Below are 9,946 nucleotides of genomic sequence, written 5' to 3'. Positions count from 1 at the left end.
TAAAGCTTGCTCCTATTTTAAGCTCCCTTTATTAATAGCGTATGCACACATGAATGTTTTTGTTTTCTTTTTATGTCTGTTCCTATATGAAGAATTCAATGCTTATAATTTCTTTCTTTGTCGTAAAGTGCTTTGAGCTGCATTTCTTGTATGAAAGGTGCTCTACAAATAAAGTTTTTTATTATTACCCTCTGGTCCCGCGGTCCTGTCCAGTCCCTCTCTGTGCAGGCACTCGTCCGATCCAGTGCCCCAGCAATCCTGAAAGGCAGACATATTGTGTTGGTTTTGGCAAGGGGAAAAAATTCCACTAGCACCCCCCCAACCTAGACTAAGGTAAGTTTGAATCAGGTAACTAGCGGCACGCACGGGCTGGCGCATGTCTCATACGGCCCTCCCGCATTGGAGCAATCCGGGTTATGAAATGTTTAACCCCTTACAAAAAGGGAGGGAGGGAGGGAGGGAGGGAGGGAGGGAGAGAGCGAGAGGAGATGAAAAGAGGCTTTGGTGCGCACTTAAGCGCAACCGGCCAGTTCCCCCTGAGTAGAGCTGGCTTGGCCCCGAGAGGAGAAAAAGAGGAAAACGTGACGTCACGGAGAGCGTCACGGAGAATCTCCTTGTCCTCGACACCGTCGACGACACTGGGACCCAGTCTGGCAGACATTATACCCTGGTATTCCACAAAGGGCAAGGTATAGCCACGTTCCACCCTGAGTGCACCAGGCCATGCAGGTACTGCCGGGCGCGTTGGAGAAAGAGAGCGAGCGAGAGAGGGAGGGAGGGGGAGGAAGGCAGGGAGGGGGTTTCTACTTTGCCGATTCGTATCTAGAGGGTCACAGCAACCCAAATGCCCGTGCGTGCTACTAGTTACCCTATTCAAACCGACAGGGGTACGGAAAGCACAAAAGAAAAAACAAAGTCATACTCCCCCCAAAACGCTGGCTGCATCTGCACCCATCAGTCTCGTGTGGGCCGCTCGTCACAGGCCAAGGTCCGGGTCTGCTCCGGCCAGTGTTGGACTCGTCTTCCGCCTCGCACAAGTGCAAAAAGACAAACGGTACTCAGTTGCATGCGGCTCACATCTGTCAACGTACTCATGACCTGCCCCCTCCCTGGTCTTGTGGGTGCAGCCCAGTCTCTCTGGGTGCAGGCTGGCGCTCGTCCCATCCGCCGCCCCGGCAACCCTGAACGGCAGACAAATGAGGAAATCAAATTAAAACTAACAAGTGCGTTGCATATTGGATTGCCATGTCACCGCCTCTGGCCAGCCTTGGCCAGTCGTGCATCAGGCTCCTCTTCAACACTTGGCGACTGCTTTCTTTGGGTGATTCCTTCCTTTGCACCCCGCTCAGCAATCGCGGGTCTGGTGGCCTCCGTCCACCGGCTCTTCGTTTCATACATCGTCTCTTCCACCTAGCAAGACAAGCACAAAAGTCTCGCTTGCGCAGTCGCTTGCGCTTGCCGTCGCTTGCGCTTGCAGTCGCTTGCGCTTGCAGTCGCTTGCGCTTGGTCGCTTGCGCTCGCTTGCGCTTGCCGTCGCTGCGCGGTCGCTTGCGCTTGCCGTCGCTGCGCGGTCGCTTGCGCTTGCCGTCGCTGCGCGGTCGCTTGCGCTTGCCGTCGCTGCGCGGTCGCTTGCGCGGTCGCTTGCGCTTGCCGTCGCTGCGCGGTCGCTTGCGCTTGCCGTCGCTGCGCGGTCGCTTGCGCGGTCGCTTGCGCGGTCGCTTGCGCGGTCGCTTGCGCGGTCGCTTGCGCTTGCCGTCGCTGCGCGGTCGCTTGCGCTTGCCGTCGCTGCGCGTTTGGCACTCAATGAGGGCTGCACAATATTTTGGAAAATCAATGATATGGCAGTATTGGGCCAGACCACTGCATTGAGGCAAGTTGTGCAAAATTCTTGGATGGAGGTTAACTATTTGATCGCAATGAGATCAGTTAGATGAGTTAACTTTAACTTACATCAATGATATCGTCTTAACTCATTACAAATAGTTAGGCAAGAAAGCATGTTTCATTTGAGACATGAAAAAAAAAATTTCTTTGCTGTCTTAAAGTGCATGTCAATAACCTAGACCACCATATGGCAGTTTTCCAATACACGTGCAGCCCTACACACATGTCACCATTGGTGTCCAAATGGCAGCCTCAGGGCAACTTGATCAACACACCACACGACTGAACACGACACTGCTTTGTAGCACTAAATATCAATGGCAACATTTCGTGATTGATTTAATGAATTTGCGTCAAAGAATTCAGAATTTGTTTCAGTATGCAGCCCTCAAGCAGACATTGGGACACCGCTGGTGTAATTTAAAAAAAAAAAAAAAAGAATCCATTTCACACGTTGAAGCTGCGCAGGTCGACGCCTCCAGGGAAGCGGGTCTCCCTCACAACTCGGCGACGTCAGAGCGATGCCACAGTGGTACGTTCACCTCTGATCAGATCGTGTCACATCCCGGTCGCCATCTGCAGAAAGAGAAACAAATGTTAGAAACACAAACAGCACCCCAAGTTGTCGGTCACTTGCTTACTTGATCACAGCGGCTAGCTACGATTGGTGAGCATCGCCCGGTCGGATCGGGCCGTGCGCCCCCCCCTTTCGCGTCCGGCCTGCAAATGGCAGAACATGCAATGAGTTGGGCGCTGCTCGCATCATTACGTCTTCCTCGTGGACCGGCTCGCCCAAACACCGCCCCCTACACCTAGAGAACAAAGGACACACAGCTTAGATCAAGCACGACAGTGGTAGGTTAGAAAAAGACACAAAATGTTACCGTCTCGCTCCAATGCTGCCCTACACCTAGGGGAGAACAAAGAACGCAAGTACCACAGCGGTGGTAGGTTAGGGTTAGATGAAGTGCAACAGTGGCAGGTTAGAAAAAGACAAAATGGTAGAAGTCAAATTGCAAAATTGGACATTCGGGATCGGCTCGCTCCAACGCCGCCCTACACCGATGGGGGAGAACAAAGAATGCAGCAAGTACAACAGTGGCAGGTTAGAAAAAGACAAAATCATATGGCAAAATTGAACATTCGGATCCACATCAAAGTTTCGTTTTGTCTCCGTCCACGTAACCACGTCCTCCCCCAAGTGAGCCGTCAATGGCAACAAAGCACAAGACAACGCTGGATCCAGACAAGCCACAACCACTGCACACCTCTTAAGCAAGACCAACCATCAGAGCCCCAAACACTGGCCACACCTGCAACCTTTCCGTCGTGCACCCATAACCAAAGGCAACCACACTGCCCCCTCCTGGGCACATGATCCGCAAACGTCGACTTTTGCAGCGTGGTGCTTGATTCTTGACTTGATATAGCATTGCTCTTTTGGATAGGGCATTGCTCTTTTGGATAGGGCGTTGCTCCTTTGGATAGGCCGTTGCTCCTTTGGATAGGCCGTTGCTCCTTTGGATAGGCCGTTGCTCCTTTGGATAGGCCGTTGCTCCTTTGGATAGGCCGTTGCACCTTTGGATAGGCCATTGCTCCTTTGGATAGGCCATTGCGCCTTTGGATAGGCCATTGCTCCTTTGGATAGGCCATTGCTCCTTTGGATAGGCCATTGCTCCTTTGGATAGGCCATTGCTCCTTTGGATAGGCCATTGCTCCTTTGGATAGGCCATTGCTCCTTTGGATAGGCCATTGCTCCTTTGGATAGGCCATTGCTCCTTTGGATAGGCCATTGCTCCTTTGGATAGGCCATTGCTCCTTTGGATAGGCCATTGCTCCTTTGGATAGGCCATTGCTCCTTTGGATAGGCCATTGCTCCTCTGAATAGGCCATTGCTCCTCTGGATAGGCCATTGCTCCTCTGGATAGGCCATTGCGCCTTTGGATAGGCCATTGCGCCTTTGGATAGGCCATTACGCCTTTGGATAGGCCATTGCGCCTTTGGATAGGCCATTGCGCCTTTTCATGTGGAATTACTTATCCCATTCGGCTCCTCTTGCAGCCTACAAAAACACAGACAGACATTAATTGTGTGCTGGCACGCTAAAACTCGACTACCATTGTGTGTTGGTAAGCTGAAACTTGACAAAAACAGGTTTTCACCTGATTTAGGACTACTCTTCCTCCTTAGTGTCCTCAACATCACTGAAAGGGCTCCTTCAAGAGCCTCCTGCTTGCTTTTTATTGAAGGATGCTGGCTGGGCGGCCTTTTTTAGTGCTACAAAAGACAAGCAAATTATTGCAACAAAAATAGACATTGAGTAGAGTGCCAATGGCATGATTTTTTTACCAACAATTATACATACTAGGAGTTTTACATTTGAGAAAAGAATATTATATTGCAGTAAGTTATGATAATTGATCTAAATTAGTTAATGTTTGAATTTTATACATTCTAAGTAGAGTTTTATATTTGAAAAAATATATAATCATTCCATTGTGGTAAATTACAAGAATTATTAAAGATTATAATTCATATTTTAATTTCATCATCTACAACTCACCTCACATTGGACAGATGGATGATCCAGGTTGGCGGCGTCCAAAACGGGAAAAAATAACCCGCGCAAATGTTTGTTGCGTGACGGAACGAGAGCGGGCGGGCGCCATCTCTGAATGGATATGCTCTGATTTGGACATGACTTAAATTCGTTACATTTATCAGTTTGCATAACACGGAAATGGCACACGCATGATATAAAATAATAAAAAAGTGTTCAGTTAACTAGAGTCAAACTAACATTTCCTATAGTCAGACAAACACGAGCTTATCGCCGGCGTCATTTACGAACTTTTAACAAACGAATGAAAAAATGCTGGCCAGCATTATTAAAAAAAAAAAAAAAAAAAAAAACACCCGCGAAAGACATTTGAAATACCGTAGCGGCAAAACGACCAAAACGCGCAACGACGCGACGCAAAGTCGATTGTGCCGTGCACTCCCTAGACAGCGAAAATCCTGCAAGAAATAAAAAATGGCATCGTAAGAAAGTACAAACATTTGCTCACGGGCTAAATGGCCTCCGGCCTACAATTTACCTCCAGGCCCACCGTCGCGTGAGTCACGAGAGTACGACAATCCTGCGACAAACAAAATAAAGAAAGAAAGAAAGAAAGAAAGAAAGAAATAAAAGGGCTTGTGAGAAAAGGCAACAAAGCGTGCCAATCGTGCAACAAACACGGACGGCGTCCGTCGTGAAAAACGGCAGGAGACGACAAACATTTGCGAGCATGCTCGCTTACCTGAGAAACCGTCCGCCGCGCCGCGCCGCGCCGCGCCACGCCGCCACGCGATCGGTGGCACCTCCATATGATAACTCCCCTTGAGCGAGCACACCTGCCTTCAATTGACCTAAAGACCTGACGTCACATCCGTCGATTCAAATCTTCTTCTCCTGATCGTCCAACGGCGCTCGGCACACTGACGCCACCAGGTGGTCGGCTGTCATGGTGACTACTGTGGAAAGGGTTGCTTCGGACTAGTGATGTGCATTCCAGTTCTTTTAGGTGAACGAATCTTTAGAATCGGGTTCACTCAAACGATTCGTTCAAACGAATCGTTCAACGAATACAAAGTCGCAGGCTTTTATCGATTCATAATGACCTGTTAATGTTAACAACCCATTCAATACGTTCTTTCACGTTCCGCAGGAGCTAAAACTTTTCACGCAGGTGCGCTTAACGAGGGAATCACACGGACACTCCATTAGGTACACCGCCATTTTCAAGTGTACCTAATCGCAGGCCACTTTATGAGGGAAGTATCATGGTCAAAGGTCACAGGCGTCAAGCTCTAGTCCTCGGGGCCGCGTTCCAACATGTTCTCCAAGTGACCCCCGTTAAGCGCACCTGCGTGAAAAGTTTTAGCTCCTTTCACGGTCTGCAGGAGCTAAAAGTTTTCACGCACCTGCATTTAACGAGGGTCACTTGGAAAACATATTGGAACGCGGCCCCTCGAGGACTGGAGGTCGACATCCCTGGTTTAAGTGAAAAGCGCCACACCCGCCCTCACCCCCACTTTCTGATTGGCTGTTCGATCTGTGACGTCACTCGTACACTCCATTAGGTACACCGCCATTTTGCCATTTTTTTTTTTATAATTGGAAATTATGCGGATTGGGTCAGAGCTGCCCATTCTTCCTTGCAGTTGCACAAGTTCAAACTAATTGTTGTTGTCACTTGCTGTGAATAAAAATAAGCTGCAATAATAAGGTGAAATAATCAAGATCTCTCTTAAGTCTGTTTCAACTTTTGGACTTCTTTTAATTGTCATTGAACAGTTGCAATGCAAGCATTCAAATGTTGCGTTTTAATCGCAAACCGTTGCTTGGGAAGATTGGTAGAAAGAAAAATGGATTTTCTATTTTTTTTTCTAATACAGCACTACATGCAAATCAAGAAACGGCTCGTATATTTTGTTTTGGATTCCCGGAAGGAATTGATCAACGGGAGCGTTTATCATCCTGACCAGCAGAGGGCGACACACGGTACACTTTTGCTATCCTATGGTCAAATTCAGGGAAACCAAAACGAATATACGCGGCGTCATTTCTCATACTTGACCGGCAGAGGGCGACACACGGTACACTTTTGCTATCTTAGGGTCAAATTCAGGGAATCCAAAACGTATACGCGTCGTTGTACTTTCCTTCGTTTCTCGCAATAGGTTCTATTTTTGTTTGACAATAAAAACAATCAAATTAAACCGCTCTTTTCCTTTTTTTAACTTATATGTAACGATATGATGTAAGTGTAGGCTAATGTTAAAGTTTTTTGTCTTTTTTTTTAACAGAACGTTTTTATTTCCATTCCCCAAAATGATATGTTTTCTTCTCAGATGTCGTGAGAGCTGTGATTGTTTTTCCAACCACCTCAGATAACATTTGTCAAATGTGTGGCTTCCTGATGCATAGCTTCGTCACTCATTCTTCTTGGCATGGAAACAAGTGGATGGTTCGAACCCAGCTCTGTCCGAGTCACGTGCCGCATTGCCTCCAGGCCGTCATTTTAAAGCAGAAAGTGTCGTCAAAAAAAAGAAAAAGGCTGCGGACTGCGGTCAGTGCGCAGGTGTGGCAAGATAGCCACCGGGTGGCCCTTTTCAGCACATGAGCAAATGTTTTTCCTGGTGAGCCTCTGACATGGCAACGGTTCTAGTAACAGTTGCCTAGCAACAGCAACCACCACTCCCACAGCCAATCAGCTAAAAGGTGACGACATTGTCATCCCTTTGATGCACTGTCGTTTCCAGCCTTGTACTCATCTGAGCCCGCGTGGCCCGCGGATCGCAGGCCGACCGATCGACCGACTCCGCCATTTTCCCTCCATCCCGTCACGACGCGTTTATCGGCAACAATGACGCAATAAAGTGTCGCACCCTCAGCCGAGCAAAAGAAATCAATCTGGCTTTGACAATTGCACGGTGCGCCCGCCCGCTAGATAGTTGTTGAAAAACTCACTTAGGATGGGTGACAGTTGTTGCCTTAAACGTGATTATGCCATACGTCTTACTGTTAGCGTGTCATTGTATATTCAAAGTCCATGTAGAGTAAGATAGGTCTTAAAAGTAGACTTTCAATGCCAGAGGCCGGCCCAACGAGTGCTCTTGAAAAGCCAGTTTTGTTTGCGGAGCCCACCCATCAAAGACGGCGTGGCGAGGCCAGGCCAGGCCAGGCCAGGCCAGGCCAGGCCAGGCCAGGCGCGGCGAGGCCAGGCCAGGCGCGGCGAGGCCAGGCCAGGCCAGGCCAGGCCAGGCCAGGCCTCGGAGCGACACGAAGGCTCGGTCGTGCCGATCTGCTCGCCTTTCAGGGAGCGACAAAACGCACACGCTGGGCTTTTTTTCTCCATCCCAGGCACTTTTCCAAACAAGCACAAACAGTCGGGGATGGCCCCACTACTAATGAATCTTCTGTGACGGGTGTGAAGTCATAGCTAACGACTGAAGCCTCCTCCTCCCTTGTGTGTTAAGTAAGAGCAACGACAAAACGAATGAGCATTTTGGAAATGGGGCTTGTCTTGTATCACTCTGCATTTTGCTTGCATTGGGACTGGAGAACGTAGAAAAAAGACAGGACAGACAGTTTGGCTTTCAATTGACCTTTACTATCAATGAAGGTTAGCGCAGAGAGAGACGCAAGAGCTTCCAAGTCATATCATTGTCATGTTGCACAGCATAGCACAATGCATCCGCAATACACAAATACAACAAGCACGTTACTAGCAGAGCACTTCCTAGCCATAACAGGACAACAAGACGCTACTTCTCCTTCTTATTCGTGGTCACGCGGTGTCGACCAGCGATGGATGGATGGATGGATGCAGTTGTATTGCGAGTTGACTTTTTAGCACGTCCATATTTACGCCAATGCTCGGCAAGGAGTGCTCTCCTAAGTGTAAAATGGTTTGAAAAATGAAGCCGTGATATATGAGAAGAGTCGGTCGGAGATGTGTTCTTGTTTGTCGCTTCCCTGCTAATTGCTTGCTGGAATTGTTCCAAAAATAATGGCCTCTCGGACGCTCACGCAATATTTCAATCCATACAGTCAACTGTACATATCCGTACAAGTGTATATGTTTGATTCTTTTTAAATATATACGTATATATATATTTCTTTACATCTCTAGAAGTGTTCACTCGACATGACGTCAAAGCTCGCCAGTGGCACGAAAAGGGTGCATTCGGGTCCGTACCGTTGATTCATCGACTTACTTGAGCATCCCCTCCTCGCCCGGACCGATCGACTGCTCGGACCTGAACGCAATCTTTGGCCACTGCGGCCCGCGCACCCAATAAGAGTGTTCATCTATAGCTATCTATATATATATTGATGAATCTAGATCTAAAGAGAGACAGCTTGAGGAAGCAGATGAATAAGAGGAGAGGAGAGGTGCGCAGTCAACTCATTGAGGCATGGCTTTGAGGATGGCGTTCACCTCCTCGGCCACGGCCGTCAGCGCAAACTCAAACTGCTCCTGGGTGGGGATGGAAGACAAGAGGCCGCCGCAGCATATGTGAAGAAACAAAGTATTTGTAGCCACCCAGGTGAGCTAGCCCGGCCGGCTTCACTTTTGTTTGTCTTTTGTTGCTTTTCCCCCTCGAGAGCAAAGCAACAGCGTGATTGATGTTGCCCCCCCCACCCCACAGAGCCACCGCTGCCGCTGCTGCAGTTTTGCACTCTTTCACTCCCCAGGCTCAGGGGGAGGAGAAAAAAAAACAAAAAAAAAAGCAGCGTAGGAGTGCGCAGGCCTTTAGATGCGTCAACACACAGTGAGGCCCAAAGGGAGATCGATATGCGGCACCCGCCGGTGGCCGATCACATTTGTCTATTTTTGAACTTGTCAGAACTATCAAGCCATCTGTCTCTGCCTGCCTGCCTGCCTGCTTGCCTGCCTGCCTGCCTGGCTGGCTGGCTGGCTGGCTGGCTGGCTGGCTGCCTGGATTTTGGGTGGCGCTGTTTTAGGGCTAGGCTAGGCTAGTTGGGCTGGCAGTTCAGCCCTCCCCATCGTCGGACATGGTCCGTGTGTGAGCACCCTGAAATGGTGGCCTCAAACCAAAATGGCCAAGCTCAGCTTGTTGAGATGCTCATCTCCTGATCTTATGAAAGGAAAGGTGCTTCAGTGCAAAATGGCCCACAGCTTTTGGTGGGATCTCTCCTCTCGTCAACTTTACTTGTAAAATAACTTCAAAGCGTTGACAAATTTGCAGATTCGCTCATACTTGACTGTTAGAGCATCAAAATTGTTGCTGGCATCCAATAAAACTTTCTTTGTATCAAACAATAGAGGCATGTTTTCTTTTCATCTGACCCAGCCTTCCCCACAAGCACTTGAGCTCAAAGGCTTGGAAGAGGGACGGGGCGGGGCGGGGCCGGACGGGACGGGGGTCTTACCTTTGTGTGGACCATTCCGGCTCTCTGGTCTCTCAAGTGCTCCAGGGTAGCGGCAATATCAATCTCTTTAGCACCTGCAACGCACACACACGCACCACATTGGAAGCGCTTCAAAGC

At 49.0% G+C, this 9,946-nt stretch overlaps 1 protein-coding gene across 1 annotated transcript in view; it reads right to left on the bottom strand.

Moving 5' to 3' along the window:
- Window positions 1-8,020: 8,020 nt before the first annotated feature.
- Window positions 8,021-9,946, bottom strand: part of ptprn2 (protein tyrosine phosphatase receptor type N2) — a 58,710-nt gene continuing 56,784 nt past the window's right edge. The window contains exons 21-22 of the mRNA XM_088362987.1: window positions 9,830-9,903; window positions 8,021-8,912 (exon numbers count right to left, since the gene is read on the bottom strand). Of these exons, the coding sequence (XP_088219113.1) occupies window positions 8,841-8,912; window positions 9,830-9,903 (146 nt within the window). The 3' untranslated portion in view covers window positions 8,021-8,840. The remainder of the gene's footprint in view (window positions 8,913-9,829; window positions 9,904-9,946) is intronic.

This window comes from Syngnathus floridae, chromosome 20, assembly GCF_059516105.1.
Source record: "Syngnathus floridae isolate MCC-2025c chromosome 20, RoL_Sflo_1.0, whole genome shotgun sequence".
NCBI classification, from domain to species: domain Eukaryota; kingdom Metazoa; phylum Chordata; class Actinopteri; order Syngnathiformes; family Syngnathidae; genus Syngnathus; species Syngnathus floridae.
The sequence above is the reverse complement of the archived record's forward strand: the minus strand, read 5'-3'. Positions and strand labels throughout refer to the sequence as shown.